This window comes from Penicillium macrosclerotiorum, assembly GCF_028827735.1.
Source record: "Penicillium macrosclerotiorum strain IBT 26536 chromosome Unknown utg000002l_segment0_segment0, whole genome shotgun sequence".
In the NCBI taxonomy this organism is placed as follows: domain Eukaryota; kingdom Fungi; phylum Ascomycota; class Eurotiomycetes; order Eurotiales; family Aspergillaceae; genus Penicillium; species Penicillium macrosclerotiorum.
The window spans coordinates 2,531,247-2,547,576 of record NW_026643082.1 but is presented as its reverse complement, the minus strand read 5'-3'; the positions used below and the strand labels follow the sequence as shown (position 1 = coordinate 2,547,576).

The 16,330-nt window shown below is 49.7% G+C and overlaps 6 protein-coding genes across 6 annotated transcripts; 4 read left to right on the top strand and 2 right to left on the bottom strand.

The window, feature by feature from the left end:
* Positions 1–453: 453 nt before the first annotated feature.
* On the top strand, positions 454–1,309 carry N7462_002062 (DNA-directed RNA polymerase II subunit RPB4; the record flags this gene model as incomplete). Its single annotated transcript, XM_057073788.1, has 3 exons — positions 454–644; positions 745–872; positions 1,182–1,309. 3 exons carry the CDS (start codon positions 454–456, stop codon positions 1,307–1,309), a joined length of 447 nt encoding a protein of 148 aa, XP_056937429.1.
* Positions 1,310–3,939: 2,630 nt separating this feature from the next.
* Positions 3,940–6,171, top strand: N7462_002061 (putative C6 transcription factor (OTam); the record flags this gene model as incomplete). The annotated part of the gene is made up of 2 exons (XM_057073787.1): positions 3,940–4,313; positions 4,440–6,171. 2 exons carry the CDS (start codon positions 3,940–3,942, stop codon positions 6,169–6,171), a joined length of 2,106 nt encoding a protein of 701 aa, XP_056937428.1.
* Positions 6,172–6,866: 695 nt separating this feature from the next.
* On the bottom strand, positions 6,867–9,491 carry N7462_002060 (fungal specific transcription factor domain-containing protein; the record flags this gene model as incomplete). The annotated part of the gene is made up of 8 exons (XM_057073786.1): positions 6,867–7,356; positions 7,421–7,589; positions 7,666–7,936; positions 8,217–8,384; positions 8,450–8,889; positions 8,944–9,051; positions 9,094–9,339; positions 9,398–9,491. 8 exons carry the CDS (start codon positions 9,489–9,491, stop codon positions 6,867–6,869), a joined length of 1,986 nt encoding a protein of 661 aa, XP_056937427.1.
* A 1,299-nt stretch (positions 9,492–10,790) lies between these two features.
* N7462_002059 (uncharacterized protein) lies at positions 10,791–11,935 on the top strand (the record flags this gene model as incomplete). Its single annotated transcript, XM_057073785.1, has 3 exons — positions 10,791–11,090; positions 11,142–11,615; positions 11,678–11,935. Coding segments are annotated over 3 exons (1,032 nt in total), but the record flags the coding sequence as incomplete, so codon positions are not given.
* A 927-nt stretch (positions 11,936–12,862) lies between these two features.
* On the top strand, positions 12,863–14,293 carry N7462_002058 (VOC family protein; the record flags this gene model as incomplete). The annotated part of the gene is made up of 1 exon (XM_057073784.1): positions 12,863–14,293. The coding sequence occupies one exon, from the start codon at positions 12,863–12,865 to the stop codon at positions 14,291–14,293; it is 1,431 nt and encodes a 476-aa protein (XP_056937425.1).
* A 1,189-nt stretch (positions 14,294–15,482) lies between these two features.
* Positions 15,483–15,874, bottom strand: N7462_002057 (uncharacterized protein; the record flags this gene model as incomplete). The annotated part of the gene is made up of 2 exons (XM_057073783.1): positions 15,483–15,506; positions 15,545–15,874. The coding sequence occupies 2 exons, from the start codon at positions 15,872–15,874 to the stop codon at positions 15,483–15,485; spliced, it is 354 nt and encodes a 117-aa protein (XP_056937424.1).
* Positions 15,875–16,330: the final 456 nt, after the last annotated feature.

Below are 16,330 nucleotides of genomic sequence, written 5' to 3'. Positions count from 1 at the left end.
CCCCTAGATATCTTCTTTACTACCTTGATAAGGTAGGACAATCTAGTTTCATAGCCTCAGCTTTTCCACCTCAGGGCGCAAAGTTTTGCATGAGATTTTGGTGGAAAACGGCCTCAGACGATACAAATGATTTGTATTCCTTCTTAATTTGAATCTTAATTTGAAGGATGGGCATGGAAAGTATTATCAATACCAAATCGGATCTTGAAGTCGACATTCCTGATCCAAGTCCAAATTGTATACAAGGAAGCTTGCGCAGCTGTAAAGCGGTGAGTACACCGCCCGTAAACTGCCGCGCAAACCTGCAGTTTCAACATCCAAACCGCCCCTCAAAGACTACAAGAGATCTCATCGCGCTCTCTCCTCGGAATCATTACGCCCGTCCCATCCGAGCGTTCTTTACCACTAATCGACCTTAATTTACTATCAACTTACCCCGGCGACCCGCCCGCCATGAGCCTGCAACTTCCCCCGGCCACCCACCGCAAGCGCACGCTGCCCCAGGGCGATCTTGAGGCCGCCAGCACTCTCAAGCTCGGCGCCGATCAGCACACACACACATTGTCCCTGTCCGAGGCGCGTCTAGTCATCCATAAAGTGCTGGAGAATAAGCGTCGTGGAGGGAACAAGTACGAGGAGCCGGAGTACGTTGAATAAGCCCACCCGTCGCGATGTCCCTTTCCACCGAGGCGCGGGAATGCGATTGGGGAGATCTTTTACTGATGTGGGGACGTCTGTGATTAGGAATCTCACCAAGACATTGGACTACCTGGATGTGTTTGCCCGGTTCAAGGATGAGGAGAATATCAAGGCAGTGGAGCGACTACTGAACTCGCACACGGAGCTGGAGATGTTTGAGCGGTCGCAGTTAGGTGAGTGATGTGCTTTCCTTTTCTTAATTTGTCTATTCCGAGAGGAGGGACGTGCAGGGCCCCATGTCGCCGCTCAATGGGCTTGGTGCATCCCGCAATTCGCCGTCGGAAAGCAACCACCCTAGCTCCCATACGTTGGATGGTGGTCTGGGCAGTGGCAATGAGCACGGGAGATGAGACCGGTTGGAGAGGGGATCTTGGAGGGGTCTCTCTTCCATTTTCCTTCCCCCCCCGGGGGTCTTTTGAACATTCACTATGATTACATATGGAGGTTTGGATGTATGACTAACCGGGGCATTTGCCAAACAGGGAGCCTGTGTTGCGACAATGCCGAGGAGGCCAAGTCCCTCATTCCTAGCCTGCAGAATAAGATCTCCGACGGCGATCTACAGGAGTTGCTTGACGAGTTGACCAAGCTGCGGAATTTTACCGAGTAAAAGAACAGCAATCTCATATCAAGCCTGCTGTTGCTTGGGCGAGTCCGTTCTTTCGCCCATCTCGGGCGAGAGGGAGCAGAACGGCTGTTCAGGGAAGGACGCAAAGGGGAGAGGGGGTCAGTTCCATGGAATGGTTCACTTCCTCTCTCTGGGTCTGGGTTGGATCGGGGCTTCGATCACTCTTGCAATTTAGGGGTACAGCATGGAGTTTATGGGCGTTTGGTTCCTGGAGGATTTCCGACACGGGGAAGGGCCGGTTTCCGGAAGGGTTGTACATAGAGCCGTTATACCGAATCGTACATTCACAAATCTTTCTTTTCTTTTTTCTTTTCTGCGTCGGTGTCAATCATTCGTAGATCGCTACATGCTCATCTCCCACAACTGCAGAGAGAGACTATTCCGGACAATCAGAGTTCATAGTCGTAATCATCTTCCTTGTCCGTGAGTTTCCCGAGTTCTGCCATTGCCACCGGGGCTAAGTGTTTTAGCAGGGCAAGCGAGCACATGTCCCGGGGATGAGCTCGTCTTCTCCGTGATCCACCAGGCGGGGGCGGGGGACACCAATGAACGCCGTTCAAGCCCGAGTTAACCTCAGCCATAGGCACGCCAGGAATGTAAGCATGCCGACCCGCCAGGGCCAGGGTACAGGTTAGAGTAACTCTTGTTCGAGTCAGACGGTTCCGGTGTGGCCACTGCACAGCCGCGGTCTCCCGCGAGGCCGTTAGTCAGTGAATTGTGATGATTGGTGGCTTCTCTTGCTTTTCCCCCCAGCGGCCTGAAGGGCGTCGGGGTACATCAATCCGTTTTTGCTCTTGGACGATCGACTTTCCACCCCACACGTGGCTTTTATTCTATTTTTTTGCGACGGTGGTGATTGGCCCAGGGCAAAGGCGTTATCATTGGGAGCTGATTGGGTTTTGTCCTTGGGGTTGGCCCGGAAAGCGTTTGATCTGGTCTAGATCTATACACCACCAGTTTGTGAGAGCAGTGTCTGGGAGGATGCAGAGGAGTGCATGACTTGTCGTACAACAATAGACTATCGGTCTGGCCTGGGACGGGGCACGGCAGAATGAGCCCATAGATGGGAGCGCATGGAGAGAAAAACCAGACGATGATAAGATTATAAGCATATTAATAGAGAGTCGACTCCGAATATGGGTCGTCGTCGATCCCCTGTGCCTTCGACGAACTCGATCTTGATCGTGATCATAGGATTTGAATCCATGGGTACTCCTCCGTACGCCCATAGCTAGTTTCCCATTAATAAATTATGATTGCTGCGGGTGGCCCTTCATTTAATTCATTTTAATTCATCGGGGCCTCGCAACTCCACCCTCTCTTATGTCCGACCAGGAGTAGTTTGTTTCTCCGTTCTCCTTTTGACTCCATCGATGGTGAGTAATCGATGTAGACCCTAGGAAATACCTAAAAAAAGGGAGTCATAGGAATCCTCATTCTTCCGGAGGGTTGATCAGAACTACCATAAGAAGCATCAATCAGCGTGAGAATGACTCCTGTGAGTTCGTTCATCCCAAGGCCAGAGGGTTTCATCGTACGTAATATGATGGCGGGTTTCCCGGCGGCCCAATCACGAGCCGCGGGCTTATCAAGTGTGACAATTCCGCCCGCCTAATTATTATTCATCGCGCTGGCTCGCGGGACTCGCACGCGCGCGACTTGCAATTCTGTTACGAGAGCAAAAAGCAGATCGTCTGGTTCGACTTGACCACGGCCACCGCTCAGCACAACGATGTCATCACGACTATGTATTGACGTTCTCCCCCCCCATTTCTTTTTTTCTCCATATCCATGATTGAGTAGATTGATTTCTTGATTTCCTTTTACTTCTTTCTTCCGCGGCTTCTGTTGAAACGTGGGTCTATTGCCGCAGATTCCCAATTCTACTCCTTCTACTCCCATACTGTCTCTACTATTTCCTTTTTCCACGACTGCGCCGCGACCTGCCCTGTGCTCTTCCGGTGTCCCTCCCCCAAGCTTTGGTGGTTTCATTCTCCTCGGAGATCACCATCGCACGGAGCTGTCAAGGTGTAGGAATGACGGAGCGAACAATCCGCCACCTCATCTTGTTGCAGTCTCTGGCCGGTGCCTCGCCCTGATAGATCCGAATCTATACGATCTGCTCCTCGGTGGCCCTTGATATATCCCCCCCCAATCTGCTCCGGTGCCGGGGTTCCTGATCGTCCCCGGAGATAACACGACGTTTTCTGAGGGGCTGATAAGCATAATCGTATGTCCTCTCAGCCCCCTTCCCTTCGCCAATCTCGTCTCTTGCCAATCCGCGTCCTGCGCTTGCCTTATCTCTTTCCCCAGGATCCGGCCTGATTCGACATAGACTAACCGACTTGCTCCGTAGTGTCAAGCTCCCTTTCCCCCCCTCCCCAGACCGCAAGACCCTGCCGAGTCTCCGCGGGCCGATTTGCACGAATCGCAGCCTATCAATTATTCAATTCCCTTGATATTCCCTTTATTTTTTATCTCCGGCTCCGGTCCTATCAACGCCTCTCCCCTCCCGGTCCAGAGCCATTTCGTATTAGTGCACCTGCCCCATCCTGGTGGGCGATAGCGCTCGAGATCTATATACTTTCCCCACGCCCACCCCGTTGTCCCCAATGGCCACCGTCATCACGATCCAGCCCTCTGCCACGGCGGGTGCGACCCCGGCTTATTCTCAGAACCATCATTCGCCCGATCCCCTTCGTCGTCGCCCTCCTACTTCCATCTCCACCCCCAATACGCTCTCGCCGTCCCCCGTCTCCGTCTCGTCTACCCTTGCTCGTGTTCCCGGCCGGGATGGAGCCAGCTGCGACGCCTGTCTCCGCCGAAAGAGCCGCTGCGCAATGAATGAAATGGTCAACAAGTGCTACTCCTGCGATTTCCACCGCCAGGACTGCACCTTCACCTTGTCCGCCGGCTCGCCCGAGGGCGTCCCCAAGAAGAGGAAATTAGACGACGCCGCACAGGACCAGGCAAATTCAGTGAAACGGTACGTCTTTCTCCCTCGGCGCTGGCCTGGGGAACGCAATGGCTTGTTAGCGTGGTGTTTTAAAGACCTACACAATCAATTATCCATATCAACGAGCAACGCACATAGACTGACCCGTCACAATAGACCCTCTACCGTCCAAGCATCACACGCCGTGCTTGACGCCGACGTCCCCCGTCCGCAACACTCCCACGCGATGATTCGCCCAGGTTTCTTTAACCAGACCACCCAGCACATTGGCATGACCACCGAGCTGGAGCCCGCGCTGCTGGAGTATCTACCCCTGGACGAGTACGACGAGTGCACCGTGTCTGCGTCGCGCATCCGTCGCTGCGCTGACGACTGTACCTTCATGCGGGTCGTTGATACGGTCCCAATTGGCGACTCGCAGGCCGTGTCGCTCGATGCCATTGAGAGCATGGTTGCGCCGTATGGCTCGACCTTGATCGAAAAGTTCTTCGAGCACGTCCACCCATCATTTCCTATTTTGATGGAGGATGCGTTCCGTCAGTCTTACCGAGAGCGTCGGCAATTGTCTCCATTGCTGCTGGCAGCGGTATATGTGCTGACGCTCAAGTTCGTGGATGTCGGCGTGTCGTCACAAGCAGTGCGGCGGCCAGAGGCGTCGCGCCTGGAGAGCACGGCCCTGAAGCTGCTCACCGATTCGTTACCGTTCCCAAGCATCTCAACAATCCAGGCGGGTCTGTTGTTGACGCAAAAGTCAACACTGGCCACGGCCTCGCTCAACGGCCAGCTGGTCACTGCCGGCTTCGAGCTCGGCTTGCATCAGGACTGCTCTACCTGGCGCATGAAGACCTGGGAGAAGGGCCTGCGGAAACGTCTGGCCTGGGCCCTGTACATGCAGGACAAATGGTCCTCCCTGGTGCACGGCCGTCCCTCGCAAATCTTCTCCTTCAATTGGACAGTCAAGGATCTCGTGGAGCAGGACTTTTCGGATGCCTTCCTGTCCGGCACGGACTCAGCCCACGATGAGGCTGCAGTCGGCCACGGTCCTCTGCTGTTCTGCCATATGGTGGCCCTGACCACCATTTTGTCGGATATCCTCGATCGCTTCTATACCCTGCAGGCGAGCGAGGAATTCCGCGCCGCCGGCAACCAGCGCACGCGGATCATCCTTGAAAAGGCGAAGCCGGCCCAGATCCGTCTCAAGGAATGGTTCTCCTCACTTCCTGCCGCTCTCAAAATGGAATCCTCCAGCGGTGAGCTGGTGGAGACCATCACCGACGAACACGCGCGCAACGGTGCCCTGCACCTCGCCTACTTCGCTACGGAGATCACCCTCCACCGATGCATCGTGCGCTCACTCGCCAGCGACGGAACCGACTCCTATCTCGCGCACATCTGCCGCTCCGCCGCCAAAACCCGTCTGATCTCCGCCATGGACTTCGTGAACCGCCTCCGCCCCGCGCACCTGCGCTCGTTCTGGCCCGCCTCTGCGCGTACGAACTTTTCTCTGATCGGTTCGTTCGGCATGCTGCTGCGGATCAGCGCGCCGACCAATGAGGAAGCTGAGTTTTACCGCGTGCGGCTCTGCGAGTACCGCTGGACGCTGAGCGTCAGCCACAAAAACGCGGAGTTCATGGGCTTCGCGCTCGAGAGTCTGGACCACGCCACAATGCTGGACAAGCACGTCCCCGAGAAGCCCACCATCGACGAGCTGATGGCCCGTTCGAGCAAGCAGCCATCAGGGCCTTCGGGACCGGGCTCGCGCTCCTACGACGACTCCATGGGTGATGCAGATCTGCCCGGCGGTGCATCCTCGTCGGTGATCTCGGGCCTGGCATCGCCTGCGACGTCGGTCAGTGACGACGAAGAAAACGATATGTCAATGCTATAGACTTGTGACTTATATATCGCCCTGATTACACCGGTTCCTCTTAATTCACCTCTCACGTCCTCCTCTCTCTCTCTCACCACCTCACTGCAACTACCTCTTTGTCGCTTCCCTCCTCCCAAATTACGACCATTTTTTTCTTCTTTTTCGGCGTTCCTTGAATACCTGGATGAAAGCGCATGATTGAATATCTTGAATTATTTGCATGGACAGCGACAATACTGCGATATGTCGAAATTGTCCCATTACCATCTGTTTATCCCCTTTGCCCCCCCCCCCCCCTTTCTTGTTTTCTTTATCTCTTTTCTCTTGGCCCGGATTGACATGATTTGGTTTGGCTTTGGATAGCCTGTGCTCGGATATGGAAATTTTTATTGGACTGGGATTGTTTGGCAAATAGATCGGACTTTTTTCTTCGATTGGGACCATAGACCGACATTATGAATATGAATTACGATCGATATATTCGAACTGTACCTGCCTTTCTCCCCTCCTTAGACGTAATGACTCAGATTATTGCAATTGCGCCGTCCCTCGAGTCGTCTTCCCTTTGAAAATCCCGTAGTGCGAAGATGTGATCAAAGCCTCTGGCCCCATCCCATCTCTCTCACAGGTCGCTGTATAGTTGAGTCATGTCCTTGAGTTATACAACAGTGCTCCCAATCTACAGGTCGTGCTGCAACGCACTATTTTTTTCTCTAAAAAAATGACACGCCCTCGCCCCCAAACGCAAAGTCCTCCAGAATCGACGGATCTACCAGATTCGCCAACATCTCCGTTCTCGTCCGATCCGCCTGCGCCGCAGACCCCTGCCCAAACAACGAGAAAAAGAAGTTCTCCTCGTCTGGCTGCCCTACCGGCCCCTCATCCGCCGCGAAGCCCGCCGCTGCGCCCGTAGACCCGGGGAAGGGCGGTTCGGGAGGAGCGTCAAGACCTGCCGCGGCGGAGGACGGAGGGGGTAGGGCACCGGTGTGGCGGCGGGCTAGGCAGGCACGCGCGACGTTAAGGACTTCGCGGAGCATCTCGGCGCAGCGGCGGGCGACTAGGATATCGTGCATGGAGGCGAAGATATCGAGAGATTTTTCGACGTCGTCGAGGAGGGCGGCGTCTGGGAGGCCGGGGAAGTTGGAAAGAACGAGGTGCAGCAGAATCATGGAGCCGTAGAGGGCGTAGGTGGTGTTGTACCACCTGGAGCCTGGAGCGTTAGAGATGGATGGTTAAGGCTTGGGGGTGGAGAAGGGGGTGGCCGTACCAGGTGCGGATGTAGATACGGTGCACGAAGGATTCGTATTGCATATGGATACTTTTTCGAGCGGCGTCGAGGCAGGCGTGCAGATGGTCGTGGAACTCGGTCGAGTCGGTGTTGGAGGTTGCGGCGACGAGAAAGGGTCTGTGGAGGAGGATGCGCGTGTTATAGTATCCTGCGAAAGGGAGGTTGAGGGGGTTAGATTGAGGATGCATTCGACTGAAGAGAGATAGGTAATTTGATGGATTTACTTAGGCGTAGAACGAGCTTTTGTTTGAATGCCCACTCGGGATCGTTGAGGGTCTGAATATCTGGGTTCAGGAACGATGGGATATTTGCCTTCCAAGAGCTGAGGCGGCTGTCGAGGGCCATTGCGAGCTGGGATTTTTCGTGCATTGAACGCTGGGTGGAATGGTAGAGTTGATGGGATGCCTCGGACATAATTTGGGCGAGCGAGACCATTGTTGGGATCATCGCGATGTCGTTGTCTTCTGCATCCGGGTCGAGGGGTCCCACATCAGCCTGTGGCAGATTTAGAATTATCAGAAGCCATATGGAACATGTGATATATGATTCAAGCAAATAGTTGGATCAATTGTAGGGCGTGGGACATTGATGAATACCTTCAGCTTGGGCAAGGATACTTGGTAATAGTGCAAGTCCTTCATGCTATCCAAACGGCCGGAGGAGCAGCACATTTCTCTATATGGAAGGTCAGAATACCAATACCTATTTGGGAGCCGGTGAATGTTTACATCTCATGGGAATAAATGCACCTGAGCACGGTCAGTAATACTCATACGAATTTTGGGGGTAAGACAAACCACCAGGTGCGCTTTGCCTCGCGTCTTGCACTCGGCGGCAAAGAGGACATGCTGGATGCTAGGCCAATTGCAGCAGCGGTTCGAACAGCCATACCGCTATACATATAGCAACTGTGTGGCTGCAGGGAGTTTTGGCGGAAAACACTCTGGAAGTCAAGTTAGTCATGATTTAGCCATATTTAAATGCTAGCAACCAAGTCAATGCACGAACCAAGAGTAGAAGAGTCTGCGCCGTCTCCAAACAGCTACTCTCAAACAAGTCCCCCAAGGCTTGCTTCGAGAGACTGAAGTAGAATTTGGCAAAATCCAGCGCAGAGAAGGTAGTACACGAAGGGGGTGCTTTCTGAGGATCTACCAACTGTTGACAGAAGTGATCTAGCAGTGAGGTCTCATTGGGGCTGGCGTTAATCGCCCCCAGAGCAACAACAGCAAAGTAAAGCCTTGCAAATTTGGGAGGGTCACGAAACAGAGAATTTCGTCTGGAAAGAGGCCAGGCCTCCCGCTCGCAGCGTCGCATGAAAATGCTCTTCGTAAGAACGGGGTGAACGTAATGCTTGTTGGTAAAGAAGCTGCCGATGAAAATCTTCTCGATCTCCATCTGTGCTGCATCAGTTATATTGTCAAAGACAACCGGAAGTGTACAATCGTGGACTATTGTCTCGTCAATGAACCAGGCTTGCGCAAATAAGACCTAAAAGAGCCTACCATCGTCAGGGCTGGCTGCGCCAGTTTCTGTGCGGGGAACACCAGGCCTCTTATAAGTTCCACTAGCCACACTGTCATATGATTGCGGTGAGACGTGGCCCGTGTACTCTGTATTATATAGTAGATTCACAATCGATAGCTGTGATTTACTAGAGATGGACTTTGCCGGTGGCGAAGACGCCCGCGTGCGGTGAGCCATAGATCTTTCCTTTGAGCTCGTGGATTGGCTCATAAGATCCTCGAGGGGCCGGCAATCAGCTTGGGCTTGAGCCCTGGTAAAAAGATTGCCGAGAAAGGCAAGATTTGACGAATTGCCGTAAAATTCAGTTCCCTTTGTGTGTAAGTTTACTCCGCTGAGGCCATCCCGTGAGGCAGCATCACCGATCTCAGAGGGTGCTGTCGTGATAGGTCAGATAAATTATACCACGCTCTTGCTTTCGAGCAGGCATCTTACTTGAAGCCTCCTCGCCGTCAAAACCAGGTGAAGCGGTTGGCGTATCGAGTCTCGAAATGTCCGGCCGATAAGGTCCTTGACGCATGTCTCTCATCGGCGAGGCAGGAGACTTGGCCAATCCAGGCCTGCTTTGGGAAGATAGATGTTTCTCGGATTCATTGAGCCCGCTCGATGCGCTATCTTGAGACATGCCGGGCCATGGTGATGGGCGAGTAGTTTGATCCTGACTTTCCGAGTTTCAGATAGACGAAACAAGACCAAGAATATTTGGAATAGAGCCAGGGACTTACTTATTCTGTGCATTTCTGATGGCCTGTTTTCGTCCAGTTGGATGTTCTCTAGGGGTTCCACGGCCTCCCGTAGTTCTATAGACACAATTGAAAGAGTGGTCTGTGATAACGACTATTAACTGCGGTTCTCGGCCTCGACAGCAAGGAAAGGGAGAGGGGCAAAGAGAAAATATTACAAGCACAATATGAGCACGGTTGAGCTTGATCGCACTGCCATAAAGAGTTAGATGGCCTCTCTTTTAAAATAGGAAATGCATAGCACGACCCCATTACCTTCGTCTTCCGAGTGCGGCAAGTTTCGCACGCACGCGAAGCCCGGGGTACGCGACGCTGAGACGCCCACCGTGGCTTAGGTCCAGGCGTATGCATAGCGTATTCGGGGATCCGCAGTAACGACAATCAATATATGCGGGCAATTTCCCCTTCTCTGTTGGGATATTGTGTGAAGGTGATTATTGCGACGGAAGTTGGGTGCAAAAAACATCCGATCCGACTGCCGGAACCGACCGCCCACCCCGGTCGATCATCATCTATGCGAAACAACTCCTCCCATTGATCTCAGCGCGGGGTATCTTGTGGGGTCTGGGGAATTCTTCAAGCTTGGATACGAATACTATATTCGTACATTATTTGATGTCTGCTGACCCTCTTGGTAAAACATCGATTCCGAAGTAGATACCTGCCAACGGGTGCTGTTCCACCGAAACGCCAGCGATCCGATCTCTTGAGTCGAAGTTCCCAACCATTTCGCCGGTTCAAGAACAAGCTCTTGCTATTTCGCGTTTGAAGATGCTGTTTCAATAGATTTCAAAGAAATTCCAGAACAGTAAAGGGATAATCTAGTGATTTCCGCGAACTTCCGACGGAGGTTTACCACCCGTCGGGTGACAGCAATCGATCTCGATGATCCAACGAGCAGGACCATGATTTGCTGGAGAGGAATATTTGTAGGAAACATATAGAACGGAAGAATAAATCTGCACTAGCAAGCTTTCTTGATAGTTTAGCATTTGATATACCCTTTTGCAGATATAAAGCCTCAGGACCTCTCCCCTACCCATGTAAAAGTTCGAATTCAAGTTTCCATCCAGTTCTTTTTCATCATGTCGCACTCAGGACAAACCGATCAAGCCCAAAGATTCAACAATGGAAGTGAGCTCAGCGATCGTACACAAGCCAAATGGGCTGCCGGGTCCCCGGAAAACATTGCAGCTCACCTTCCTCCAATGCTCGACTTAACTATCGAGAATATCACGGAGAATGTGATGCAAATCAACTCCATGTGTGATAATCCACGCCTTAGATACCTTATCACAAAATTGGTAAAAGCCTCACACGACTATGTGCGAGATGTGGGGCTGCATTTCGATGAGTGGCAGGAGGCCTGTGAGTTCTTAACTCGGGTAGGTTGGACAGAATGCCGAGTTGAATCCTCCCATACTCATTGACAATAGGTTGGACAAATATCAACAGATGTTCGACGTGAATTTGTGCTGCTTTCCGATATACTTGGCATATCTGCCCTCGTTGATGCCATATCATACCCAGCAGTTCCAGACGCAACGGAGTCGTCTGTTTTGGGGCCATTCCATGACGAGGACGCCCACTCATTTGGATACGGTGATTCTATCACAGCCGAAGGAACTCCTGGAGAGCCAACTATGGTGCGTGGATTTGTCCGTGACACGGATGGCAACCCCATTCCCAAGGCATTGATCGATGTGTGGGAAACCGATGGCAACGGTGTGTATGATCTTGAGTATGCAGGTAGTCAAGATCCGAACTGTCGCGGGAAGGTGCTCACTGATACGCGAGGCCACTTTCTGTTCAAATGCGTGAAGCCCGTGGCCTATCCTATCTCAAACGACGGTCCGGTCGGAGAGCTTCTTCGTAAATTGAAGAGGCACTGGTATCGGCCTGCGCACATGGTAGGCTTTCTTTTATAATCGTCTATATGGAAGATTTTCCAGTTATTAATTGTGAGCTTTAGCATTTCATGGTTATACACCCTGACTATACTAAGTTAGTCACTGCCTTGTACTCGTGTGATAGCGACTTTGTTGAGAGTGACACCGTTTTCGGTGTCAAGAAGAGCTTGATTGTGGAATACAAATGGTCCGAAGATCTTGAATTGGCGAGGGAGCATAAACTCGTGCCAATAGTGAAAAATATTGGCAATCGAGAGTCGACCGGATTTTGGCTGCTGGATCGCGACTTTGTGCTAGTGGAAAAGAGAGCCCCAATTCCGCGTAAGGTGAAAGATGACTAGATATTGACTAGTTCATTTTTCTTGTAGTGAGACCAATCATTTTTGCTATGGGAAGAGAGTTCAATTTGGATAGAATATGATCCGTTTGTGTATTAGTGAGTGAATACAAATCCATGTTACCCCGGGATTAGGAGTTTTTGGAGAGGCCTATGTTCCGGTAGAGATTACTAGTATGATTCAACCCAAGAAAGGAAGTAGTACCGTGACTTTTAGAGTAAAACAAAAAGATATTTCAAACTTTTTTGTAGCGTTGTTCTACAGCACACGCTTTAGAGTAAATATGCCTTTCAACAAGCCTTTCCAATTACTTCTCCCTCAAAATTACTCTTCTTACTCCTATTATTCATCTGCAGTCTTTACTTACGTGGTTATGACGGGAGCAACGGCCTGGCGCCCGTCGGTAAGGCGGCGATTACTCGGCGATAGGGAGCAGGTCTGTCTTCCGACGGACCAGCATCCTATTGGCCTACAACACCCCTACCTGTCGTCATGCCTCTCAAATTCCGGGGAGCTAATTTGTAATGGAAACCAAATCCATTTGATATTCTCCGCATTGAACATAAGATGCCGAGGGTATGCGAAGTTCGTTATCACATAATCGTCGAATGGAAGTCCAGGTACCAAGCCACACTGCCTTCGGTCCCTTCCTGACGATCCCGATAAGTCTATCTGACTTATCTTTGACTCCGACGGAAGGCATCCGATAAGCGTGGAGAAGGGTATATAGTCTATTATCATCAATCTGATTTTCAAGTCGGAAGCATATTTAGCAAGAGGCATCCTTAAAAACCGGTCTTCTTGATAACTATATTATACACACTTGATTATTCTCTCCCCTCACCAACTATTTTTGTGAGACCCAACCACTCGAAACTTCACAGCAAAACGAACAGCTCTGAGCCCATTATGAGTGAGCCCTGGAACACGAACGTACTACGTACGCGGTTTTGTCATGCTTTATCGGAGATGTACAAAAGCGAAGTCCCGTTATACGGAGACCTGATTGATATCGTATGGGAGGCAGATGCGAAAGCCATCCAGGTCACCCAAGAATGCGGGGGAAGCAACGCGTCGATTGATCCAGACGATATTCTTCCTTCGCGACACCGGGTTGAAAGACATGGCGCGATTCGTCTAGGAACCGCACATGAACTAAGCACTATCCGACGCATGTTTGCCGTTATGGGAATGTATCCTGTGGGATATTATGACCTAAGTCTTGCTGGCTTCCCTATGCATGCCACCGCTTTTCGACCGGATACACAAGAAGCACTTTCCCATAACCCCTTTCGTGTCTTCACAACTGTTTTACGAATGGAAATTTTGACTGAGAAAACAAGAGCGCTCGCTCAAAAGGCACTGAAGAAGAGAAAGATCTTTACCCCGCGACTCATTGCACTATTGGATGTCTTCGAAGCAAATGCTTTCCTGACTCCTGCGGAGTGTGCAGAGTTCATTGAAAATGGATTAGAAACTTTCAGGTGGCATTCAAAAGCGACTGTTACACTAGATGATTACATACAGCTCAAGGCTGAGCACCCCCTTATCGCTGATGTCGTCTCTTTCCCCAATTCACATATTAATCATCTGACCCCTCGCACAATTGATATCGATTTGGTGCAAAAGCTCATGGTGGATCGTGGAATGCCAGCCAAAGATCGGATTGAAGGCCCACCTAGGCGAAATTGTCCAATCTTGCTACGACAGACAAGCTTCAAAGCCTTGGAGGAGACGGTTTACTTCCGAGATGCATCTAATAACTATATAAAAGGGTCACATACGGCACGATTTGGAGAAGTTGAACAAAGGGGTTATGCTTTAACGCGAGAAGGACGTCGACTTTATGATCAAATTTTGGATCGCGTCAATCTTGAAGCGGCGAAGAATCAGCTGACCGGGGATGACTACGAACAACTTCTGGAAAATAAATTCAAGCTGTTTCCAGATAACCTTGCCGATCTTCATAGCCAAAAACTAGCATATTTCTGCTATCAGTTGGTGCCAAATGATCAGAGGCTTGCAGAGGACAAAACGGACGAGCGAATGTATGCCAAAACCACAGCATCTCTGCAGGAGCTCTTGGACAATAATATCTTGTCATACGAGCCGCTTACTTATGAAGATTTTTTGCCATTGTCTGCAGGTGGTATTTTCAACTCTAATCTGGGCAACTTTTCTCAATCTAAGCAGCTTATAATGAGCGCGGAACCGGATCTTGATGGGTTTCAACGATGCATGGGTGCTTGCATCACAGATGAGTTTCACATTTACGCCGAGATGCAAGCGAAGTCTATTAGACATTGTGCAAGGATCCTTGGGCTGGATATTACATTATAGTGGAGCCGCATTCGAACGGAAACTCGGAAGCTATTGATAATTCAACTTTTGATCAAGTAGCCCTCTAGATTTTATTGGTTTCTCTCCATCTCAGTCGTTATCTATAATGACGCAAAGTTGATTTAACAGATATATCTTCAATTTCAAAGGGCATTGTATATGTACAAAGGTAAGAGAGAGTTAGTTATCCAACCATACGTTTGAGGGGAGCATCAGGAAATTCGTAGGCCCGTCCTGGCTGTTGACGGGATATTTTCTTAAAAGAACAATTAGCTACGGCGTAATAAAATCTGGACTGGCCTTGGTCCAATTTGGGAGCGAAAAAATTATGACCCTCTGGCTACCTTCAAATAGTTAGATCAGAAGAGAATCTCGGCGGCGCAACCCGAAGAATCTGAGTTGGAGAGCGGGCCAATGTGGTGAAAAAAAAGCCTTTTGAGGGAAAACTCCGTGATCAAAGGGTATATAGCATACGTATATTCAAATGGTTTTTAATTGATTAAATTTTGTTTCTACCATTTATTTGTCTTTAACAAGATTAGTTTATAGTGAAAGTCCTCGGACTAGACATTGTTTAAATGAAAAATTTTGATATTTGCAGGAAATAAGACCGAGATCATAGAATTGAGGTCGAAATTGGACTGCCGGCCTTTCGACTCGGACAATGAATTAGTAAAAAGACAGAGGGAAAGAACAAAATACTTCATTCTATCTCCGTACTCTGAATTACTATGAAATCTATCATAAATTCCTATCTAATCCCTTAATTTGAGTCACGATACGATACTGTCCGAATATTCCAATGTGGTCATTGAAGATCTGATATCTCATTGATTGAGAAAGCTAATTGAAATGTTGAATTGCGCGAAGACCTTTAACGTGATGCAACAGAAATTATTGTTGCGGATAATTATCATGGAACAATTTTGAAATAAAAAATAAGTTGCAGACCCGAAAGCAGACATGACAAGCCTAATCAGCGAAGTGAAAAGAGAGTGTTAGCGTTGAAGGCTCCACAGGAGGCTCTTCATAATCAAAGGGCTTGCAACGAAAACACTCACAGCCAACTACTCCATGTGAGATATTCAGGCAGAAACCAATAAGTCCAGGATTTAAATTGCGCCATCTCTGGAGGCCTTCTTCGGAAAGGTCCTTCGCTGAATAAATCCAGGGCATTCTTTCAATGTTTTCATACCCATGAGGTGATAGACAACTAATGGCCGTGGAAAGTAGAACACACATTTCAGATACCTTGTCGTTCATGTTGTCCCGTTGGATCTCTTCTATCAGCTCAATCAAAGCATCCTTGATTCGATCACATCGAACTTCAAAACATTCGCCTGCGCCGTCTATGACATTCTGACAGACTTTGTACTCGGCTATTTCATCCGCGAAATTTTGTAGCTCCTTCAACTGCAACTCTTGCACGATTCTGGATTTCGAATGTGGATACTTGGCCAAAAAAATTAAGAACCAGGAGATATGTTTCCGTCGCTTTTTGAAGAGTTCGAGACTTATCCGACGGGAATTTGTTGCTTCGGAGGCGGTCCCAGTCATATTTGTCTCGGCGGTAGCAGACATTAGGACTACGACTACCAAGGGGAATACCATTAAAGTGGGAAAGGAGAGGATATTGTCAGAGGTTGTCAGTATTTCCAAGTCCTTGAATGACCGGTGTGAGGAAAGCTATTGTGTTTGGGAGATGTTATTCAGGGATCCTTATCAACTTTATACTCCAGGATTGCATCTTCTTCTGTTATAGAATTAACAATCCTTGGTTTCGGAATGACAGACTTTCTGAACCCCAAGGCAAGCAAATAAAAAGCCATTTTGAAACAAAGAGTAGAAAATATTCAAGTCCTTTGTCTCCCGTTCATTCAGGAATTAAACAAAAAGTCCCAATTTAGAGAGAACGCGTCCTAAAAAATCATCGTCCCTTACCTTTCAAATTGCCTAATATAACGTTTTTTTATAAACACAATCACACTATTAGACTATCTCCGGAGCCTTGAAACTGGTATATCATTTATGTTTAAT